The sequence below is a fragment of the Cyrtonyx montezumae genome, unplaced genomic scaffold (assembly GCF_038088225.1).
Source record: "Cyrtonyx montezumae isolate F1298 unplaced genomic scaffold, pur_monq_1.0 scaffold_24, whole genome shotgun sequence".
Classification (NCBI taxonomy): domain Eukaryota; kingdom Metazoa; phylum Chordata; class Aves; order Galliformes; family Odontophoridae; genus Cyrtonyx; species Cyrtonyx montezumae.
The window spans coordinates 5,430,990-5,455,042 of NW_027071981.1; the positions used below are offsets into that span (position 1 = coordinate 5,430,990).

Sequence of the window (24,053 nt, forward strand, 5' to 3'; positions counted from 1 at the left end):
CAACCTTTGGGGAAAATGCATTATGAAGTCTCCACTAGGGAAAGAGAAGCACAGATATCACTCATAGTAGTATGCAATTATTAAACAGTGATCTTCAAGGGCACATTATAATGACCAATAAACCAAAGAGAAGACTCCCCTTGACTTCTGTAGGCACTGACTGGAGGACTTAATTGCCTCATCAAAACTACTTACAAAAACACGTTCTGGGTTGCATTATTCTCAAAGTCATACTTCTACAGCTGAAATAATTAAACACTGTCAAGCTGAATGTCAATAAAGACCTGCATATTAAGCATATCACTAATTTGAGGCTAAGTTCAAGGAAGATGAAGATAACAGGTGCAGCTGAAGTTGCAGTGTCTCTTAGGGATAAATTTTAAATGTTTTGCTTTTAGGATGGCTGAATAATATTAAAAATAAATAAAAAGGCTGTATTCACATATGTTTTCTGGGATCAGCTGATGTGGATCCTCATTCATTTCTATTCATTTACTCACTCTTAAGGCAAAGATTTCATGGAAATAAGAAAGGAGATTCAGACATCTGTATATTGATGTTGTGAGAAACCACATTTTTACTGTTCACACAGAGGCAGCAGTTTGCTTTCAGAATGGCTAGACATGATCAGAACACAGGGATGACAACAAACTGCTTAAGCTTTAAGTCAGAGAAAACTGTTGAGAAGTTGAGCCCAACAGATACAGCTTTTAGAGAAGAGAGTGATTAGATCATAGAATGGTCTGGGATGAAAAGAACCTCAAAGATCATCTGTTTTGAGCTCGAGTAAGTCTGGAATAGTGCACCTGTATGAAATAATTCTTCACTGAGACTTCTGTTGCCCATATCCCTTTTCGGTCAGCAAGGACTTCCATAGGTGCAAGGATCCCTTCCTGAAAATCTAGTGCTAAGGACCTTACATAAGCAAAGGTGATATTTTCATCAAAATAATCATGATAATATGCCATTTTACTTGCAGATAAGATTAAGTACAGAATGAAGTGTTGGTTGGAAACACAGAGAATGTTCAAAGCGAAATGTGAAATTAGTGACCATTTCTTTGTACATTTTAACTGAATATCTAATAGGTTAATTTATCCCATCTGAGTGTAGATCTGCTGCTTTTGCTGTTCCATCAGTGGGCATTTGTGTATTTATCAGCTTTGGAAATCATTCTTGCGTTAGCATGAGCATTTATCTTCCACACCACTGCCTTGTTCCAGGGTTTAGCATAATGCCAAAGTGTGGAGCCACCATTTAAACTCATGCTTTGTAAAATGTCAGGGTTACTTTGTGCATTGTCTTGATCCTCTGGATATGGTTTCCTTGTTTTCTTCTCAGCTGCAGCCTAAGTGTCTGGTTTGTTTAGAATTTCAGGATCTGAGAGTTCCTTCTGGCAGTTTTCAGTACCTGTAGTGGTTAAGCAGACACCAGATGAGCTCTAGTGAACATTCAGCTTGTTGGGATTTCTGGTGTGTGTCAGTTTTTTGAAACCATGTATGGGAATGCACAGAATCCAAGTTTCTAAGTGTTGTGATATGCATCTCATGAAGCCCAGAACTCAGACTGAAACCTATGCTCAGATATTTGCTAGAACAGTATGATCTGACATTTTTCTATTTAGGTTACTATTATCAGTGGTCAAAAATTCCATTTTTGTGTGCTGTACTGATCTAGTGTTTGCTGATGTTCACAGCTTTGGTACACTTTGGTGTACATGACAGCTCTTCGTTTGTAGATACATTGTGGTTTTAGCTCATCTTGCTAAACAAATGTGATGTAATGGACAAAACAGGTCAGTAAACGTTGCCACCGAGCTCACCTTGTCAACTGGCACCTGTATTTTGACACAAATGATTGAAAACTCCTAGCGGGGGCTACATCAGGATTGATGGCACTGTTTATAAATCAATACATAAAAACTGAAATTTCATTTCAACCAGTTGCATTATTCGCCATGATTGTTTTCCTTTTGCTGCAAAGGAGTTTTGTTTTGTGCTGGGATCATTAGAAAATATCTTTGAAGCTCTTAACCTTCAGTTTGTCTTCTGTCATTATTTTATTGCAGGAATTGATTATCTGCATCCTGATCTTGCCTCTAATTATGTAAGTACATGCTGACCTTCTCTGCAAAATGTGAATTTTCTTATTGTTATGGCTCTTTTTCGTTATAAAATTGTAAACAGTGAAGAGGCTAATGGTACAGCTGAACTACTGATCTTACAGATGATACACTTCATATTGAAATAAGCAGACTAAAAATGAGGCTGTCTGTGCAAGGAATGAAAAGGTTGACAAGGCTTTTTGAGAAGGAATGACAGTGCTGCCGCACATTAAATAAGCTGCAGTTTGCAGTATTGGATTTAGGACAAAAATGAGCAACCTGGGAATTGGCTCTAAATCCTGCTATTAAGATGCAGAGCACACCTGTCACTTGGAAGGCTGTGGAGCTGTGGGCTGTGGCAAAGCTGCTATTGTTCACCATGGTTCAAGCGTGCATTAGCTTTTGAAACCTCCAGGAACAGCTTAATTCCTTTATAACAGGTGATTTGGTCTGGTGCTCCAAAGCATGTGCAGGGCAGGTTGTGTATTATCAGCATACACAGCAACAATTGATTGTTCCTCTAACATACCTCAGGCTTACCTTTAGACTTGAGGCTTTTAATCTTTCTTTATCCTTCCACATTCTCCCCAAGCCTCCATAGTCACTAGCACTCAGGTCTCCAGTGGTCTACCAGGGCTCCCAGCACCCTCAGGCTGGGGGCTGTTTTTGTGGCATGCTCCTTTGTCACGCTCCAATATAAAGGAGGGCGACGAAGGTTCTTCTGATTATGTGTATACCCGGCGTGAGATTAAGAAACAGCGGTTCAAAAAAGTTTATTACCACAACAAACCAGGGAGATGGGGAAGGCGGACACTATTAGAGTGATGGGGAAGGGAAAGCGAGCGATAGGAAAGATAGGAAAGAAGCAAGGATTTGTACAACGCGGGGAAAGACACCAGCCAGGATCATAGGGGTGGTCCGGTTGCAAGCGGCTCCGACGGTCCGAGGCAGAAAAGCAGGGGTAGCAGAAGCGGGGAGAACAGCAGCAGCGACGAGCAGGCTTGAGCAGCAAGCAGTCGTCCTGGAGAAGCGGCACCGGGTCAGCACAGAAGCAGCGCGGGGTCAGCACAGGAGAAGCAGTGAACAGTGATGAGCTCATGAGGGAACCCCTCATGATGGTAGAATACCTCGAAGGAGCGGTGGGGTCCAGGAGAAAGCAGCATGTCTCAGGCAGCAGGCCCAGGAGGGAGTTCAGCAGCAGGGATCAGCTCATGAGGTTTCTGATGGAAGAACACCGACCAGTCTCATGGTGGTCGATCCCTCTTTTATCCTCCATTTCTCTTGCTCCCATGCTAGAGTGCCAGGCAAGCGTCTCCTGTGATGGCTATCTCCCCACGGAGATGAGTACCACACAAAAGAGTGTTAAGCGGCCACTGAGCTGCAGCTGATCTCTCTTTCGTTGCCCCAGGACATGCCCATCTGCTTGTTCCTTAGACAAAGGATTTCACAACCCTTGCCCAGGACTAGCTTGGACAGGTTTGGACATGTTCATCAGCAAACTTTGAGGCAATGATATAAAATATTAGTCTGTTACATCCTTTACACTGTGTTTAAGGCAGTGAGAAGTCAAGAAATGGTGGCTCTTTGCCTCATAGTTGCAGTCTCTGCTTTAGGTCTTGCTACCTTCCTGCAGTCAGCAGCTTTCTTTCAGTTATTCTGGCTTCTTCAGTTGAGCAACTGGGTTTTATTTTCAGTTGCAGTCAAATGAAAAAGAACAAAGGCAACTGGAAGTTTTCGTAAAAATGACTCATTCCGAAAGAACGGCTCCAAAATTAGAAAGAGTGGGACAATTACTTTTATGTATTAGTTGTTGCAACTTGGAAAATAATAATAAACACAGGATGAAAATCTGTTTCTTGTAGTAAACAGCTAAGTGCCTCTGCTGAAGAATATGTAGTTAAGAGAAGGTGCTGACTTTGGACAAAGGATTTGGGAAATAGCTGACTGGAGAGGTTAAGTGCAAGATAACCTGTTTCACTTGTTATGAACTCACTTAATAACTTGATAGAAGCTAATTAAGCCTTGTGCCCTAACTGCAAAATCCTCACCCAAGAGGAATTACTCAGTGGGATGTTTCAATAAGTTGATAAGAATAAAGAAATTATTAACAGATAGCCTTTGTCGTCACAGGAGTTGTTCTCAGCGTGCATGCTTTTTACATGCGATCTAGGGCCAGAACATGCTTTTTGCTCACTTGCTTTTACAGCAGCAGGCATGAACAAAGCATGAGAGAACATTCTGTTTATCAAATAACCATGTTTCAAATAAACAAGATACAACTGTCTGCCTATATCTGATCTAATGTAAAATAGGAACATGTTGTTAGCAGTGAGCCTAGGGTCATGCCCAGAAACTAAAAATAGATTTTTAATAATACTGTGTTTTGTCTTTCAATTCTAAAAATGTTTTCTGTTTGAAGGATAAATACTCATCAGGCTTAGCAGAACGTGTTCTTTTTAGAGTGGCAATAGTGAGTATTTTAGTATCTAAAGGAAAATAGAATAGAGAATGTAATGACAATGCAGATATGGTAGGAGTTAGAAAACAGTGAAGCTGGAGACAGACCAAGAACTATTGGGCTAAAATTGAAGAAGAAAAGCTGGTTGGGAAAGGAGAAAACAAATGTTTCGTGGTAGGAATGGAAGACTTGTGAAGAGACTGATCTTGAAGGGAGAATCTTAAAAATTCTGGCTTTGTCTGAGAAAAGGGTGACATGGCTGTGAAGCAATGAGCAGGCTGTTGAGGGGTAACAGGTAATTGTCCTTGCCAATGCCAAGAGCAGGGCTCGGCCTGGCTTGGGCAGGACAGGTTAATAGCTGGCCATGGAGGAGAAGGCTGAGGACCGAGGTCTGACAAATAGTCGTTATGGAGTAGCAGAAACTCTATCTGAAAGATCACAGACTTAAAGGAATTATAAACCCAATGCTTTTAATATGGAAATATGAAAACATGGGCTGAATATGCCAGAGGACACAGACAAGAAATGTGCTGATAAATTAGCTCATTATATGCACGGTAAGCAGTTAGAGGTGCTGGCACCTCCTCACACAAGGATGACTGCAGTGACTGCCTCTAAGAGGTGACTGCTGAAGGGCAAGGTCAAGTCCTGCTCCTGCTGCTAAATCTGCTAACTCCTCTTACACTGAAGCACAGCACAGCGGTTGCAGGGCTCAGTTCACCCCTGTTTTACCTCTCCTCCTCTCTCTGCAAGGCTACACACGCCTCTGAGTTCTAGGAGACCCTGCTCTTGATAGCATCTGCTGCATCACAGAGGCCACAAGGGCATTTTTTCCCAGTAGGTTGTAATTTGGGCATGAACTAAAGACAAGAAACTTAAATTCAACCTGGAGTAAAGATCAGTTTAGACCTGGAAATGCAGTGAAGTCAGTCTCTTAGGAACAGATCTTTAATTCTCTTCAGGCTGGCATAGCAATTGCAATCACCCTTGCACAGTTCCTGTACAGTGTGTTTATCAATCCATGGCATTTGCACTTTGGGGCAGCTTTCTTTTAAGTTGTGTTGTTTTTATTTAGAAAATTAAAAGTTTACATATCTTAAATGTCTAAATGCCTACACACCATGGCAATATCTGTTCATCTTCTTGGATAAATTGGGAACAGTTAGAAAGCTTCTCAAAGGTGAGGTTTTCAGCACGTTAGCATTTTTCAAGTATAAAATCTTGGCTTTGGTTACTTGGTTTCATTTGGTTTTATGTTTTGACTTGCTGTTGGTTTTCTTTCTTGAACAGGTTAGATTAACAGGGGTTTAGCAGTTAGATACAATGAGGATCAGAGAGGTAGAAGAGCTTTCTAAAAGAAAAACAAACCATGTTGTATTTTATCCTAAATTTTTATGAAATATGATCTGTCTTACTGGGCATAAATATGACCCACCATATAAGCAATGTGTATAACCCTTTTCTGAAATGCTGGTTTGAAGACATGCAGAGGAGGAAGCAAATTAGGTGTTGCCCAAGAGAATGAAGTAAAGTAGCTGAAGTAAAGCAGCTGATACTGACTGCATACGTAGATAGTTGTTGAGATCTCTTCCTAAATGACGTTAGGCCAGAATCTTATTTACTTTGTCTTTCCTGGGTACCTTACAATCCACAGTGTTAAACCAGTGTACTCTTGCTGAATATTTAGTGTGTCACTTCACGTGATTGTCAGGGATAACATCCAAGTGCTGGAAATAATGCACCAGTGACACAGCATCTGAGAATGTAAAATTGCCAGCTAAAATTTAAATCAGAACACCTCAAGCCAAGGGTAATTGACCAGTTCACATTTTGTAATGTAATTTTTATTTATGTCAATATTATGTTTGTGTATGTCTGTATAAAGTAATGTGAAGTACATGGTTTAATTAGTCTTACATGTTGCTTTTAGTATGGAAAGACGTTTAAAATTTGTGATGCTTTGACTCCAAATGACGTAGTCATGGTATTCAATTTTCCTACATGTGCTTCCATATAAATATACACACATATGTATACACGTATTTATATGCATATGAAGATAACATATGAAGATGTGTACATATATATATATATATATATATATATATATATACAGAGAGAGAGAGAGAGAGCACATTCTAGCTGTATTTTTCTTCACTGTTTCTGAGCTTACTGCTTGTATCACCCATTTCTCTTTTTAATGCGAGACACCCAACATAGTTGCACCAAGTCTGTGGGACTGTGTGTGCGTAAAGAAATGGCATCAAAACAGGATTTTTTAAGATGGAGCCTGTAAAACATCTGAGCTACCAAAAGGCCTTTGGATCAAATCTTACTGATCCTCCAGGTCAGTATAAGAAAGTCCCTGTCTTGCAGGGCACTATGGCAAAATCTCACTTTTATCATACCACATAATCCATGGGTTTTCAACTTTTTGGCTTGGGCTGCACAGAGTGAAGAGGTGTTGTCTTGGGCCACATATAAAATATATAATATTTATGTAATATATAATATTTATGTTAACTTATGTAATAGAACATCTTATTTTAAAATGTTTTTTTATTGTAACACAAATAAGAGAGCAGCAAAACCATAAAACCAGTGGGATGTGACCTTTCTTTTGTCACTAACACATCAGTCTCGTTCAATGGCAGTGGCTGCAGTTCTCAGTGAGCTCCCAGGTGTTTGTCAGAGATTTTTGATGACATTTTACTCCTTGTGTTCTTCATCCTTGAAAACAGTTGTTCATAGTTGTACATACTGCCAAAAAGCAGTGACATGAATAAGCCATATTGTGAAGTGAAGGGTATTTCTCTTTGCTAAGATACATTTTAGAGAAGTCTAATATAGAGACATGATCAAATTTTTGAGTTGAATATCTGATTGCAATTTGATATGTTGCATTTGAAAGATTGCAGGTAATCTATTTATGTTGACTGAAAATGGAATTGCAAATACGCCAGAAAATTGATGATATATTTGCATATTTGTTGCTGTTCACAGGACTGTGTTTAGCCAATATATCACAACGCATGCAGTTACTTGCTGTAACTGAGTCAGCACTGCACTGTGCCCTCCCCATGCCCTGCTTTCAGCCCAGGGCCATGCTGGGCTGCTCAGTGGGGCAGAGCTGATGATTTGGGGCAGGAGGCATCTGCAGGGCTGGAATGTGTGTGCTGTGTGGGTCATGAATTGGACATGCCTGGTTTAGTCTAAAAGATTATTCTTACACAAATGAAACTTTCTAATTAGGATTGGTTTATGTCTTTTCTTTTAGAAAGTCTGATAAGTCAAAGTTGGTTTTGTCCCAAACTGGAGTGCAAAGTTGACTCTATAGCCATAAAAATGTGAAAGGGGAATTAGGAGGTGTGTTGTTTCAGTAACTTTGTTCAAAATATATTTCCCAAATGTAAATATTTAATTTAATATTTAATTGCTTTTCCTACAACAACCCAGGAAACCTCAGAATTCAAACAGGTAACATCTAGTCTTTGTATGTAAATGAAATGCATTCTCCATTTGTACCCAGCTTGCCCAAGCCATACCCCAGATGCCCTTTTTAACTGGCCGTGAGAATCATGAACCTTTATTCCTTCCTGACAGCCTTCCTATATATATGAAAAGGAGGATGCATCCTGGGTGGACTGCTCCCCCATTCTTCTTCTCAGCAAGCTGCAGTATAGCTACTTGTTTCTCAGGGTTTAGGGGGTTATTTCTGAGCTGGAATTTTCCATTCTGCACTCTGTGAATGCAGAGACTCGTTGTCAAAGGATCGATATTTTCTTCCATGCCTTGGAAACCCTGCAGAGGTTCAGCCTTCAGGAAATTATTTTTTTCCCTGCAAAGAGAACCCTTCATTATGAACTGATAATTAAAAAACTGAAGCCTAATGTACTCCATGCTTTTCTTGCAACTCAGACTGTGCCTACAAAGCCAGTAATTTTCAGGACTGGTGTCAACGGTTTACGGGCAGGTTCGGCCCGGTTCCGTGACGATTGGTGCGGGGGACCCACGGACCCACGCCCCAGGAAAGGGGAAGGGGGAAAGGGAGAAGGGAAAAGGGAGATGGGCCTAGGAACAAAACAGCGGCAACGATCTGAGGAGGAAAGCTAATTTACTAAATAAGATATCAGAAAGCAAAATAACACAATATAATACAATATAATTGGAATTAAAGCTAATAAATCAAATAAAATGAGCAAGAGAGAGTGTCCGATAAACCGAAGGCCTTACGCTAACGCTGAAGGCGAACGGCAGCGAGCACCCACTGCTGAGTCGATCCCAAAGGAAAGAGAGTGTCCCGTGACCGCAGACAGTTTTTATCTTTCCCTCTGAGCGTAAACACGTAAGAACGCAAAGCATCGCAAAGTCCTCTGGGGAATGGAGTTCTTCTTCTCTTCTGAGACAGGTATACCTGGAACTATCGATGATCCACAGAGCTGGAGCATTAACTCTTTAACTCTAAATGCACTACATGATGTTATGATGTGGAATACCAGTACCAAAAATCATAAAACCATGACATTCCACCCCTTATTCCACATCACTACATCATGTTTGATATGTATGTATAGAAGAACAATGATTAACATGCATTAAGTACACACACAACACATATATGTATATACATGGAATTACTGACTGCACTCCCCCAGCATCAAATTCCCTTGTGGTACACATTGAACATCCCCATTCTTCTGCATCACCCACCAAGTGGACCCAGGTCCTTGAGCAAAAACAGTTCCACGGAGAGGTTTACCCTTTCCAGAAGCTGGAAGGACCCAAACTGCTTTTCCCAACATGTTCTTTACATGTACTACAGGGACCTTATCTCCCTCTACAGTAGGTAGAGATCTGGATTGGGCAGGACCATCGCGATTGATGGATCCTCGAGTGTTGACCAGCCAGGTGGCTTCTGCCAAATGCTTCTCCCAGTGCTTAAATGTTCCGCCACCCATTGCTTTCAATGTGGTTTTTAACAACCCATTGTACCTTTCAATTTTACCAGAAGCTGGTGCGTGATAGGGGATATGATAAATCCACTCAATGCCATGATCTTTGGCCCAAGTATTTACAAGAGAATTTTTGAAATGAGTCCCATTATCGGACTCAATTCTCTCTGGAGTGCCATGTCGCCATAGGACTTGTTTCTCGAGCCCTAAGATGGTGTTTCGGGCGGTAGCATGGGGTACTGCATATGTTTCAAGCCACCCAGTGGTTGCCTCCACCATGGTGAGCACATAACGCTTACCACTGTGAGATCGTGGCAAGGTGATATAATCAACCTGCCATGCCTCCCCATATTTATACTTTTGCCATCGCCCTTCCCCCCAAAGAGGTTTCATTCTCTTAGCTTGTTTAATTGTGGCGCATGTATCACAGTCATGGATAACCTGTGCAATAGCATCCATAGTTAAGTCCACCCCTCGGTCTCTAGCCCATTTATATGTTGCATCTCTTCCTTGATGGCCAGAGGTCTCATGGGCCCATCGAGCTAAAAATAATTCACTCTTGTGTTGCCAGTCCAAGTCTGCTTGAGCCACCTTAACTTTGGCAGCTCGATCTACCTGATGGTTATTTTGTTGTTCCTCAGTTGCCCGGCTCTTAGGAACATGAGCATCTACATGGCGCACCTTTACAGCCATATTCTTTATTCGGGCAGCAATGTCTCTCCACAGTTCAGCAGCCCAAATAGGTTTACCCCTCCGTTGCCAACCATTTTGTTCCCATTGCTGTAACCACCCCCATAAAGCATTTGCCACCATCCATGAGTCAGTGTAAAGATAAAGCACTGGCCACCTCTCTCGTTCAGCAATATCTAAGGCCAGCTGGACAGCCTTTACCTCTGCAAATTGACTTGATTCTCCTTTTCCTTTAGTGGCCTCTGCAACTCGTCGTGTGGGGCTCCACACAGCAGATTTCCATCTGCGGTGCTTACCCACAATGCGACAGGATCCATCTGTGAACAGGGCATATCTCTTTTCATTGTCTGGTAGTTCATTATATGGTGGGGCCTCTTTGGCACGTGATACCTCCTCTGCTGGTGTTGTTCCAAACTTTTTACCTTCAGGCCAGTCCATGATCACTTCTAGGATTCCTGGATGACTGAGGTTCCCCATCCGAGCTCGCTGTGTAATCAGCGCAATCCACTTGCTCCAAGTGGCATCAGTAGCATGATGGGTGGAGGGAACCTTTCCTTTGAACATCCAGTTCAGCACTGGCAATCGAGGTGCCAGAAGGAGCTGCGTTTCAGTACCGATTACTTCGGAAGCAGCTCGAACCCCCTCGTACGCGGCTAAGATCTCCTTCTCAGTTGGAGTGTAGCGCTCCTCAGACCCCCTGTACGCCCGACTCCAGAATCCAAGGGGTCGGCCTCGGGTCTCTCCAGGAGCTCTTTGCCACAAACTCCAAGTGGGACCTTCCTTTCCAGCAGCAGTGTAGAGGATATTCTTTACATCCTGTCCCGTCCGCACTGGCCCCAGGGCCACGGCACGGGCTATCTCCTGCTTAATTTGCTCAAAAGCCTGCTGCTGCTCAGGGCCCCACACAAAATCATTCTTCTTCCGCGTCACCCGATAGAGAGGGCTCACAATGAGACTGTAGTTTGGAACATGCATTCTCCAAAAGCCCACTACACCCAAAAAAGCTTGGGTCTCCGTCTTACTAGTGGGTGGAGACATGGCAGTGATTTTGTTAATCACATCTGTAGGGATGTGACGACGTCCATCTTGCCACTTTATACCTAGGAACTGAATTTCCTGTGCAGGCCCTTTCACTTTGCTTCGCTTGATAGCAAAGCCAGCTTGCAGAAGGATCTGGATTATTCTCTCTCCTTTCTCAAAAACTTCTCCTGCTGTATTGCCCCACACAATGATATCATCAATGTATTGTAAGTGCTCAGGAGCACCGCCCTGTTCCAATGCAGTTTGGACCAATCCATGACAAATGGTTGGGCTGTGCTTCCACCCCTGGGGCAAACGGTTCCAGGTGTACTGAACGCCCCTCCAGGTGAAGGCAAACTGTGGCCTGCATTCTGTGGCCAAAGGAATTGAGAAGAAGGCATTAGCAATGTCAATGGTGGCATACCACTTGGCTGCTTTTGACTCCAGTTCGTACTGGAGTTGTAGCATGTCCGGCACAGCAGCACTCAGTGGGGGTGTGACTTCATTCAGGCCACGGTAATCTACCGTCAGCCTCCATTCTCCACTGGCTTTATGCACCGGCCATATGGGGCTGTTAAAAGGTGAGTGAGTTTTGCTGATCACTCCCTGGTTCTCTAGCTGTCGAATCAGGTTATGAATGGGGAGCAAGGAATCCCTGTTGGTGCGGTACTGTTGTCTGTGCACCGTTTTTGTAGCAATCGGTACCTGTTGCTCCTCCACTTGGAGCAACCCCACAACAGACGGATCTTCTGATAGGCCAGGCAAAGCAGACAGCTGCTTAACGTTGTCTGCGTCCACAGCAGCTATTCCAAAGGCCCATCGATACCCTTTGGGATCCTTAAAATATCCCCTTTTGAGGTAATCAATACCAAGTATACATGGAGCCCCTGGGCCAGTCACAATAGAATGTTTTTGCCAGTCTTTACCAGTGAGGCTTATTTCAGCCTCCAACATGGTTAACTCTTGGGAACCCCCAGTCACCCCAGAAATATAGATTAAGTCTGTCCCTTGGTGACTCGAGGGCATTAGAGTGCACTGTGCACCAGTGTCCACCAGGGCCTTATGTTTTTGTGGTTCTGATGTGCCAGGCCATCGAATCCACACAGTCCAATACACTCTATTATGCCTTCCCCCCCCCCTGGCTGGGGGGCAGGGGCTATTGTGGCTGGTAGGTACCTCGCTCAGTTCTGAAGGAGTACTGTTCAGACAGGAGGGTGTCTCGCTCAAACTGGAGGGTGTCTCTTTCAGGTTGGAGGGCGCCTCTCTCGGTCTGGAGGGCTTCTTGTTGAGACTGGAGGGTGTCTTTCTCAGTCTGGAGGGCGTCTCTCTCGGATTGGAGGGCGTCTCTCTCGGATTGGAGTGCTCCTTGTTGAGACTGGTGGGCATCTTTCTCAGTCTGGAGGGCGTTTTTCTCGGTCTATTTCAGAAACTCTATGCCTCTCTGGGATAGTATTGAATAAGGCCCGGTAAGCATAAGCCAGGCCCCAAATAATTTGGGCCTCCTCAGATCTGTTTGAGCCGCAACATCCCTGTCTCAAATATCTGCTTAAGTTCTCAGGATCTTGCAGGTGTTCAGGAGAAAAGTTCCATGACACCGGTGATGCCCATTTCTCTAAAGTCTCTCCTAAGTCCCTCCAAACTCCCTTCCAGTCAGTATTCTCTGGCTCTGGAGAGGGTTTTCTCAAAATATTATAAATACAAATACTGAGTAAAAGTACATTCAGGGAGACTGACACCACAATCATAACAAGCATTGGATGGGCGTTCAGAAAACGCATAATGAATTCAAAGGAGAGGCCAGGACTCTGTTTAAAAATCACAAGTTCCATAGAGTTAACAACTCCATCTGGAGTTACTCCCTCTGGAACAGAATGCCACATCGTATACAAAAGCCAGGTAGGTATGTCCATCAGTGTTTTTAGTTTATCATACAGAGACCAAGCTCCATGGATCAGACTGGCAAACTTAATTAAGTCCCAGTACGTTCTGAGCATTACAAGGGAAAAACCGATGAAATGCAGTCCCTTTAAGACCAGTTTAAAAAGAGAAAGCATTTTTTTTCTTTTCTAAAACTAGCTGGCAGTACCCAAAAAGTTTACAAATATCCCAGGACAACTGGCAGTACGCCCAGACTTCAAGGTCGTGTTTTGCCGTACAGCACCTGCAGTACAGATAAGCCTGCTAACGAGAGACAGAGATTCACTCTAAAAGTATGTCTCTGCCCAGCTAAGGCAGCTGGTTTAGCCCCACGTTGGGCGCCAAAAATGTCAACGGTTTACGGGCAGGTTCGGCCCGGTTCCGTGACGATTGGTGCGGGGGACCCACGGACCCACGCCCCAGGAAAGGGGAAGGGGGAAAGGGAGAAGGGAAAAGGGAGATGGGCCTAGGAACAAAACAGCGGCAACGATCTGAGGAGGAAAGCTAATTTACTAAATAAGATATCAGAAAGCAAAATAACACAATATAATACAATATAATTGGAATTAAAGCTAATAAATCAAATAAAATGAGCAAGAGAGAGTGTCCGATAAACCGAAGGCCTTACGCTAACGCTGAAGGCGAACGGCAGCGAGCACCCACTGCTGAGTCGATCCCAAAGGAAAGAGAGTGTCCCGTGACCGCAGACAGTTTTTATCTTTCCCTCTGAGCGTAAACACGTAAGAACGCAAAGCATCGCAAAGTCCTCTGGGGAATGGAGTTCTTCTTCTCTTCTGAGACAGGTATACCTGGAACTATCGATGATCCACAGAGCTGGAGCATTAACTCTTTAACTCTAAATGCACTACATGATGTTATGATGTGGAATACCAGTACCAAAAATCATAAAACCATGACAACTGGCTTCTCCAAGATACAACATCTGAGTGAGAAAGAGAAGCAAAGTAACAAGGGCTGTGTATTAGATGTGTCTAGTAAAAGAGGAAGACAGCAGCTGTGGGGAGTGTGCATTATAAACTTTAGTACATTCTTCTAAAGAAAAGCCAAAGGGAACAAACAGATTAATTGTGCCATGAGCAGAAATGTGAACTGACCTCTCCTTCACATGAGTTTGTATTCTGTAACTCTCATACTTTGCCCATGTCAGCTGGCGAAGGTCAGTGTACCAGCATTATCCCATTTACAGCAGCAGGGAGCTGATCATCTCATGTAAGTGGATTTATCCTCGATTAGCAGTGGTGGACAAAATCAGAGTTCCACCAAGGCACTCAGACTAGGAGTAAAAAGCTGCTGGTTTCAGTACCTGAACTCTGCCTGAACCTAAAGGGTTTTTTTTTTAAAGAAGAAAGAAAAATGAGAGAGGGAGAGGACATGTCTAATATTTGTTATGGGAAAATGAGAAGTGACTGAAAAGAAAACTTCTTATAAAGTATTGATACTTGTAGAATGGGAATCATGCAGCTGTTCTTAGTGATCAGAAGTAATAGAGTATATTTGAATAAGAAAAAAGACATGGAATTCTGGAATTACATAGATGTAACGTGTACACGCATTCAGTCATCCTAGCAGTGTTTCATTGCTGTCCTTCCCATAACTTTCTGTCTTTTCTTCCCTGTGGATTTGCCTGTCTTTTCTCTCCAATTGGCTGCAGCTCAAGAGGTAAAGCTCTCTCTCTCTCTCAACTTTTGGGGCCTTATCATGAGCAGTTATGGTAACAGGTCCCCCTGTGCTGCCAAGAGGCACTCAGAATACTTTTAGAATAATTATCATACCAGCAGTGAAGCAGGGAAATTTTCTACTCCTGTTATGACCTGCAATTTGCATTGTTTACTAGAGGCATGTATGCATTGTTGAATAATTTTTAAAGCTACCAAAGAAATAAGAGATAGTACAGGCAATAAATTAGACACTGTGGTATCTGCAGTAAAGATTAGCTGTGGCATAAAGGATCTTTTTTCTGCATGCTATCACAAGGGCAGGTAAATTGGTCTGGAGTCTGTATCTCAGTGATTTAGCACTGTAAATCATCAGCATCTCCACTAAAATTCCTTGTCCTAATGGTGAGATTCTGTAAGTTGTCAGAGCTCCATTGACAGCTCCTGAACCATGCTATGCCGATCCTGTCAATTTACCTCACTGAAATCCCAACTGATGTAATGCCCAAGTCAAACAGAATTCACGTATAAGTGGTGATGAGAAAAACATTGCCTTTCTAAAGCAAAAATTTGGAGGAAACCCTCTGAACACCTTGAAAAGCTCCCAGAGTTTCCACACTGCTGTGACTGTTAGCCCAAGAATCCGCAGGGTACTTAAAGCTGAACCATATCAGAGTCATGCTCATCCTTGCCTGGCGTCAGTGAGTGATTTGGGTTAGCTTTAGGAGATCTGGTTCCTACAGCAAGAACTTCAAAAGAGCCCGTCACAGTTGCAGCTACTGCTACATTTCAAAGGTTTATTGAGTGCATACACTATGTGCTTTATGTCAATAAAGCTTTATTGCTAATACATCAGAGGTATTTTATGGGCAAACTCTACACCCTGGTCATTATTGCTAGCACCTATTTGTAATTGCAATGTTGAAGTAACATTGCCATATCAAAAGATAAAGAACAAACTGTTTCAGATGGTTCGATACATTGCTAATTGGATTTTTGATTGCTTGGTTTCTTGTTTTTTTTTTTTTTTTTTTTTTTAATGTGTTGCTTTGGGGTTGGGTATTTTGCAAATAGATTTTCTAAAATAAATGCTAGCATACCAATTAAAAATTATCCACCAAAATCTGGGATAAATCACATGCATCTACTAACACTTTGCAAATTCACTCTGCACTCTTTTATGGATGTTCTTGAAGTCAGTTGTGGCAGAAATTTCATCAAGAAATTGTTGAAGAGAAAATGAAAGCTCTCTTTTGCTGGGCTAGAAGGATGCAGGCTGACTGATGCCTTAGCAACAGAAACTTATGGCCTTCTGTCAGCTGTTTATGTTGCTCAGATGGCTCCTAGCAGCTAGGAAGCTGGTTTTAGTGCTTAGAAGATGATCATTAAGGAGATGCAAGATGCTGAGGCTTCATTGGCATTAATTAGAATTTACTGGAAAGGGAATGAAGATCTCCGTGTCAGACTTGGCAAGTTTTTTTTTCTGTTACTCTATGCAGGGTCAGCTTCTGGACTCAGCTCTCTGTTCTGTGCAATCTGTGTTGTTTTTTTTCTCTGAACACATGGAATGCTGAAAAAGAGCCGATGCCTCCTCTGATAACATCAGCCAGGCAAAAGGGTTGCTCTGCACACTTGGAAAGCTGGCCTGGGTTTGCCACATACACAAAATGCTTAACATTACAAAGTCCCTCCAACAGTCCTTTCCTCCTCTGCTGCTCCAAACAGCACCTGTTTTTACAGGTATATGTTACACTGGAGCTCGTGTGCTGTAGTTTACTTAAGATGACTGTACAGTTCTTCTCTATCTTACAGCTACTTAAAATAGTCACTGCTGTTGGGAGAGAGAAGCCATGGTGCTATGTAAGGGAGATGTCAGTATCTTCTTACTTCATGAAATAAACAAATGTTTTGTAATCATAGATGTTATCAATGCCCTCAACTCAAATGCTTTCAACTCAATTAAAAAGGGAAGAGCCAAAAGCTTTCAAAACTCTTTTCTCCTCTGGATCATTTTGTATGGCCACAAAAGCCATAGAAGGAGGCTTTTACTGCAGAGGAAGCTGTAACTTGTCCTTTAGCAAGAGACAACTTGTATCACACACAAACATGCTTTTGTAGCTGAAAACAGGATTTCTCATTTCAGAAGATGTTATGTAGTATTTGCCAAAGTCCATTGTGGGGAGATCTAGTCTCTAAATACTTGGCTCTTTCCAAGGGCTTGGTGTTTAGCACCATCTATACAGCTGAAACTGGCATTGTTCCACAGATGTGAGCCTCTTCAGGCCAACTAATCTATGCGGGCTGTAGAATATCCTCAAAGTACAATTCTTCCAGAATCAGAAATATATTAATGTATGTGAGCTGTGTTTACCTGAGATTATTTCTAAACAGTGAATGCTGCAAAAAGTTTTTAGCTGTCTGCTATATTACAGCCACCTGAAAAGGATATTCGAAAGTGTAAGGTGGCTAATCACTTTAATCATTAAGCAGTGGTATTAGTTTTCACTTAAGGCATCATTCAGGGAAAGTAAATTAGGGCATGAAATGAGAAATGTGCAGAGGTGGAAGAGCAGATGAGGAGATTTCCTCATCAGCTCTGACAGGCACTTTTAAAATTGGCTTGTGCCACTCTCCCAGGCTTGCCCAAGGAAGATTTTTTTTTTATTAGTTCCTTCTTTTATTTAGACAAGGAAAATAGAGGAAAGATATAAATTGTTTGCTGTGGAGGGACCTGTTATTGTTCTGTTTTGGTTGTATATTACATTTTTTTTCTGGAGACCATTTAGTTTTTGGAACCAGACAGAAATCTTCCAATAGAATGATATGTTTTGCCAGCAAAGATGAATGTCTTATAAACTAAAAGTGTCCATGGGATAATACAAGTAAAATATTTCTACTTTGGTTCAGTTCAACCTCACTTTAAATATTTGGCTGCTGGACCTTTCTGAATTAAATCAACAGCAACAAAATACCATGGTCTGCTTAGGGGGACAGGTTCAAATACAGTCTCCTGGAGGCAGTGCGTACCATCTGATATTAAAACAAAGTCCAGCAGAATTAGGTAAGGGGCTTCTAATTCCCCAAAGAGAAAATAACACATTTTTCGTTTTAAAAAAAAAGAGGCAAAAATACTTTTGCAGGTTTTGCATTTGGAAGTCTGCATTAGATGGTGCATTGTAGAGAATGCTCATCCCTCAAAAAGGATCATGAATTTTTGATAGGTGCCAAGGACAGACTTTCAGACCTAGTGCTGATTTTGGCAAGGAGAGTCTCAAACCCTCTGTTTATTAGTGGACATGCAAATGACAAACAATGGCCTGCTATTTTGTGCAAACCCATGCTAGCCTGAATACAGTAGATAAAGATGCAAATGGACTTCAGTATTTAAACACCTCTCCTCCACTGTGCCTTGAAGTTATTTGAAATTAGTTCAATTTTTTCTGTTTTGGCACTTCATCTTGATGCAGCTGCTTGCTTTGCATTGTTTAGTTTGTTGTATGCATTCATGTTCTCCATATTAATATTTCACCTCTTGGTAGATGATCTAGTGTGCATTGTAGGTAGTTAAGATATTTTCAAATGTCTGCACTATTTCGCATTGCTTTGATTTTAAAATAACATACTTTTTGTGGCACTCCCAACAGAAGCAACGAAAATAATGAGCATTTCTTACAAGGGAACAAAATAGCAGCACACAATGTCTGATAAAGTGTTGGTCTGATTGAAGTCACTGGTAGCCTTTCCATTAAGTCCAGAGCAATCAGAAATTGGGCAGACTGTATAAACAACAAGTTTGTAGGATTTATTCTACTGTGTATTGCTTTTTTAATCATCACAGAGACAGGCTTCATAGCTTCAGCAGAGCCAAAATCATCCCAAAAACTGTAGAAATGTGACTGTCAGGATAGTCTCTTTTACTACAGGACAGAAGCTTGTATTTGATGAAACTTCTGCTACTTCCCATGCTGTGTAGCTGTTGTTTGGTGAAAGTTAAATGAGTGTGCTAGTGCGTAACTCAGTCACACATTCCCTGTAGTGTCTTTACTCTTAAACTTTGAAAGAGAGGATCTTTAGAAATGTCTCACAGGTGGGTTGTGGTCTGCATTTTATTAAAGGAGATGCCTCTCTTAGAATACATATAAAGGAGAGCACAAAAGTCTGTGCTATGTTTAAGTAGCTTATAATTACAATGATAGTGCATGTTTTAAAAAATTAATTACTGTGAGAAACAAAATCACTTTAATTTAGTGCAGCACTTAATTCAGTTGAAAAATCAGTAAAATGCTATATCGCATCTGACTGATGTAATTGTGAATCTCTCACTGTCAGCTAATGATGGCAAGGACATTTCTTAAATTTATGCATCCAATACATTTCTGGGAAAACATCAGCTGTAAATCAAACATAATAATTTAAGAGCAGAGTCTGGAATGATCATGTACAGTTTGAAAGCATAAATGGTGTCACAGTATAGTATATGTAGATTTACGTGAAGTTGTTTGGAAATCACGCCTTACCTCCCTGAAATTTCAGATTTAGCTGTTTACTGGTTTCTCTGTCTCTCACATAGAATAAACAAAGGAAATGATTTTTAATGAATTAAAAAGCATATAAACTAGTCCATTAAAGTTTCTGAGAACCTAACATGACCTGACATATTTTAGTGACAGGAACACTCTCCCCAGATTGCACTCAAACTATGCTAATGCTGTTAGCATACAATTGGAATAAAAGAGTAGATCTTCAAGTCCTTGTAACTCCAAGGCACATAAATCACCCTTTTATTTGCTTTTGTGATGGGGAAATGCAGATAGTGGCTTGCAGTATGTTTTCTAGTCTCTGAACTGTTCACCTCCTTTTGGCCCACCTACGTTGTAAATTTTTGTGCTCACTCCTCAACATCCACACTCATGCACTTTAGGTGAAAATGCTTGAGTGCTTGTTAACAGTTGGTTCTTCTCTTGTCAGCTGAGAAACCTTTCAGAACAAGAAGAAACCATCCACTTCAGTGCCTTGCTAGTTCTTACTTTTCAGTGCTCTTGTGTAAGAAGAGCAGCTCTCCGAGTCCTCCTCTTCCTCTCCACAAACACCATCAGCTAGACCTGTCTGTTGTTATTACCTCAGCAAACCATCTAAGCCACTTATTTGCATCTTCAAAGCAGAAGTTTGCCTGTTTTGTACAAGCACAATTGGTGTAACTAGTTTAAGTGCCCAGCCTCAATAGCCTGCCAGTTTTGTTTTATGAATGCTATTATTATGTCCAGTATTTGTGTGCTTTGCTGGGAGCATTGCTGATAATTGATCAGCTTTTACTGATTCTGACTGCAATGCCTCTGTGGTCGTGGAGGGGGATGGCCTTGTGCAGCTGCAGGGCAGCTCTGCCAGCACAAGCAGACTCTCTTTGCCCTGTGTCATCCTTAAGAACTGTACTTGAATTACTGCTGAGTACTGCAAATTCTGAGATTTTCTTCCACTGATGGAAAACTTGTCCCTTATCCGCCTCGTGGCACTTAAAAATGAAGGCCTTCTTGTTGGATGTGATCCAAATCCTGACTATGTTTTACAGTAGGAAAGCCTGTGGCAGGTGTTTTGGTAATCTTTGAATTGAGCTCATTGAGAGAAGAGAGAGAGCTTAGCTCCCAATCCCTCCAGCTCATCCCTCGCAGAGCCTGAAAGTGCTGGCTGCCATTGCAGCTCTGCAAATACAGCTCAGCACCCAACATGAACTTGGTGTACCAACAAACATACTGGCTGTTTCTTACAGGAATATAAGCGACCTGAATCTTGGTGCTCTGTTGCTGGCTTTATACCTGCATTACTCTCCTTCAGTAGGTCACATTAATAACAATAACGAGTAATCTGAAGGGGGAAAATATCCATGTATTGGAAAGGGAATGCAGGCCAGGTTTTTAATAAGATGGAACACCAAAGCTGGATGAAGTGTGTTTGCAGTGTTTTTCAGTGCAATTCATTTTGTTCTTCGTATTTACCAACATCATGAGATAGTCCAAGAGCTTCTGTGGTTCTAGTTACTCAGAAATCATGTTTTTTCTTCACAAATACCTGGCTCTGAATTAAAGAAATCAAGGACTTCATTTCATAAACTGAAGCTTTATACCTTTAAATTTGCCACTCGCCTTGAAACCCATTGCCTGTAATTGTTTTATTAATTGGCTTCAGTAATGTGCCTACCTATGAACATTCAGTGGCTCCTCAGTGTGTTTGAGGCGTATCTCAAAGACTTTTTGCATCCCCTCTGAAATTTAAGCAGTGCTTGGCTGAGTAGAAACATCTCATTTTTTTATAAATTAACTTGCTTTGAAAAGCTCTGACTCTAAGTAATTAACAGATGTTGGTGTACTTCAGGTTTCTTCTGTATCATCCTGAAAAGTGTGGAGGAAGAAGAAAAAATGTGCCTCACTCTTTAAAAATTACAAAAAAAAAAAAAAAAAAAAGAAAGAAAGAAAGATAGGAAAAAAAAAGTAGCTCAACTTCTATTTTCTCTGAGTTTCTGTGATTATTTTTTTTTCCTTTTATTTTTTGTCCTGTTTGACTATATACCTCTGAGCCAAGCAACTGCAAAATGCAGCCGCGGTGAGCTAGACTGCACGTAGCTGAATGCATCTGGCCTTCCATCTGCTTTACTGTACTGGGAAAACACTCAGCAGTCGTGATAGCAAAGAATGGAATAGATTATTCCTTCTATTCTTTGAAGCCTGAAAAAATATGTTGATCTGTTTCACTGCTGTACTTACTACATAGGTGCTTTATCCCCATGTGAAACAGTTTGTGAGTTAATTTTAGCTGCAGGCTTCACTTTGAGGATGTTTACATGCCCAAGGGTGCCAGCTGGCAACATAACTCATCTGGGTTTTCTGATTCATTTATTTTTTTGATCTGCAGGGGAAGCAGAAAAGAAATTAGGGAAAAATAAGATAAGTGGTAAATTAAGAGGTAGTGCCAAGTGAGATGAAGAGAAGCTGACCAGTTAATTGACAAAGGAAATTTATCTAATCTAGAGAAAGAATGCAGAATAAGATATCTTTAACAAAGATAAATATGAATGTTAACACGAGCTTCATGTCTTTTTCAGTTGCACTTTTTTTCATTGTTTACTTTGTCTGATTAATTGATATGTGTTGATTAAGTTTTTTTTTAAATCTAAGCTGTGTCAGGTTTTCAACTCTGCAAAAGAAGCAGCAGTATCACAGGTGACACAGTGAACTTGTCTTCCTATAAATTTTGAAAACTGGATTATGAGAAGTGGTAACATCTGTTACCTCAAATGCCTTCACTATCATAAAATGAGTGTTATGTTAAAAATAAAATAAAATTATTAAAATTCTATTAAAATTTTTTATTTTATATAAAATATTTTGTTAATAATAGTCAGTTTATACTCTTTTGGCTGTAATTTATCTAGTACTTTAAACAAGTGGGAAGGATTAGGTAGTCATGTTACTTATTTTATTGTGTTTTATTCTACTCAGCTCTGCGCAGGAGGTTTACCTTGTGTTGTGAAATCACCATTGTGGTATGCTGTGTACTTGCTCACTTTATGGATAAGCAAAGCCTCTAATGAATACCTAAACCTGGAATGCCAGGATGGTTTATGGGCACCTTGGGTAGTATTCAGGACCTGGCATGCTTCTCTACTCCATCTGTTTCAAATGAGATTTGTATTTATTTTTCTGTGACTGCTTTGAAAAATGGGATGGTAGAAAAGAGTGCTGCTGTCTTATAAATTATTCAAAGTATGACTGAGTATTTCTTCTTTTATAATATACCTGCAAGAACTGGGTAAATAGCTTATGTCTCTGGAGGGAGATGAAAGTATTCGCTGACAGTGAATTTGCTCTTTATGGTTAACATATTTGAATACAAACCATTTGTGGATGTATTCTCAGTGCTGACAGGGTCCTGAATTCAGCTCTGGATTTGCTGGATAGCAATATGAGACATGTCAATTAGTTCATGGAAGAGAAGAGCTACTTAAGAATTTGCAGATTATTTTTTCATTCTCACTTCTGAACAAAACAAAATAAAAAATCCAACCAAGATCTAGGACAGCATGCTTGCCATGGCAAAGAGAAGATGGTATACTGTGTGACTAGTGACTCAGCAGCTGCAGCTCTCTTTCATTAATGACCTTTAAGCTTTATGGCACTCCTCCTAGGCAAAATACCATGCTGCCTCCTTCTTTTGCCTCATACTGAGCATGTTCCATTTTCTTAGGCTTGTGTCTACAAAACTGAATTTCATTTTCCCACTGTATGACATGCAGTGTTATTTTAGTACAGTTTTTAAGAGGTTATATGTAGTAATTTGAGCTCAGGGGTTTGCTCCCTCTTCAGATCAGTAAAGAACTCGAACAAGCAAAAGGTATCTCACTGTCTTAGATCTACAAGGAATTACAATTCCTTGAAGAGGGTAAGACAAATGCCACTTGCGTTAAAAATTTTTCTTTTGTTTTAAACCTCTGGGCTAAATTCATCAGTGGTTTAATATCATTAATAGAATCAGATTGTGGCCAGCAGACATTTATCTTTAATTGTTTGTTTCGTGGACTTTCATGTAAGCATAAGGAAGAAAAGAGAATTACATGTGAATTACTCTTTAGAGGCTTGTAAAGCTATATGAAAATTTATTAGCTTTCTGCATTACTCAAGGTACATAATTTTATTACAGATCTGAGTAACGCATGGGACAATTGATTTACAGTTGTTGCTTTTTACAGAATGAATGTTTTACAGAGAAGATGGTACAGCATATATTTTTAAAAGTGCAGTTCTTGGGAAGGCAAAGATTATTTTTAAGGAAAGTTGAATTTTGTACCCGGGTGAAAGTTATCCATTTGTATCCTGGTATATAAACCATTGCTTAGTAAACGGTTCAAAGAATCTCATCATCACATTTTGTTAGCATCTTATTTGGGATAAAGATGCAGAAAGATACATAGCAGCAGTAGATATATGCCTTAAAAGGTAATTGCTCTCTTTCATAGCAAAACAGCCATCTCTGTTATATAGTAGAAATTATTTATTTGTAATTATGCATTGATGGTGACAGAAGAACTTCAGGTTCAAATCTTTTTGCAAGAAGGAACTGGTATTGATTGAACATGAGGGGTAGGATTGATCTTGCTCTAATTCCGTGCTTCAGGACTCGTCTAAGTCTAGACTCCAGCCTAAGATCAGTGCCTAAGACTGATGGCACCGAGTTGCTTCCTGAAGCTA

General features: G+C 41.0%; 1 protein-coding gene across 1 annotated transcript in view; it reads left to right on the plus strand.

The window, feature by feature from the left end:
* Positions 1 to 24,053, plus strand: part of PCSK2 (proprotein convertase subtilisin/kexin type 2) — a 104,552-nt gene that overhangs the window by 50,562 nt on the left and 29,937 nt on the right. The window contains exon 5 of the mRNA XM_065739540.1: positions 2,069 to 2,106. Coding sequence (XP_065595612.1) covers positions 2,069 to 2,106 — 38 coding nt within the window. The remainder of the gene's footprint in view (positions 1 to 2,068; positions 2,107 to 24,053) is intronic.